Source organism: Eimeria mitis, genomic scaffold, assembly GCF_000499745.2.
Source record: "Eimeria mitis Houghton genomic scaffold, Emh_scaff4464, whole genome shotgun sequence".
Lineage (NCBI taxonomy): Eukaryota > Apicomplexa > Conoidasida > Eucoccidiorida > Eimeriidae > Eimeria > Eimeria mitis.
In genome coordinates, this window is record NW_013572780.1 from 3150 (window position 1) to 3803 (window position 654).

General features: G+C 37.0%; 1 protein-coding gene across 1 annotated transcript in view; it reads right to left on the reverse strand.

The window, feature by feature from the left end:
- The window catches only part of EMH_0075370 (uncharacterized protein), a gene marked incomplete at both ends in the record, with an annotated part of 2602 nt that overhangs the window by 1385 nt on the left and 563 nt on the right, over positions 1–654 (reverse strand). Inside the window, one exon of the mRNA XM_013499587.1 lies at positions 101–377. Coding sequence (XP_013355041.1) covers positions 101–377 — 277 coding nt within the window. The remainder of the gene's footprint in view (positions 1–100; positions 378–654) is intronic.

Here is a 654-nt window from a genome sequence, read left to right on the forward strand (position 1 = left end):
GCTTTTTGTTTTTCTTGTTCTTCTATTTCTCCATCATTTTCTTTTTTTCCTTTTATAGAATCTGTTTCATCTGCATTTCTTTTTTGTTCTGTTTTTGCACCTTTTGCCTTTGCTGCTTTTGTTTTATCTTTTTTCGTTTGTGATCCTCCAACCTGCTGCTGCTGCTGCTGCAGCAGCACCTGCTGCTGCTGCTGCTGCTGCTGCTGCTGCTGCTGCTGGTGCTGCAGAAACGTCAGCTGCTGCTGCCGCTTGGCTCTGAAGATATCCACAGAATTTGCAAATTCAACTTTTTTGGGGTTTCGTGATTTCCCCTTTGCAAGTCGATGGCACTGCAGTAGAAACCCTTCATATTTTTCTCTTTCTTCTTCTGTTAGCGTCTGAAAAAATAAAAAATAATAAAAAATATTTAAATATTTTTATTAAATTTATTCTTTTTCTTTTTTTTTTAAGCAACACAACACACACCTCGAGGCAGCCACGCGCCGATGGAGCCGATTGACCCGTTAAGGAAAGCAAAGGTATTTCTGGTTTCTGAAATTCATATAAATATTTTATTTTATTTTATTTTATTTTATTTTATTTTATTTTTTTCACAAACAAAATATCGCAGCAACTCACCATCAAGAAGCTCGTGAGGCAGCAGAAACCTGTAGA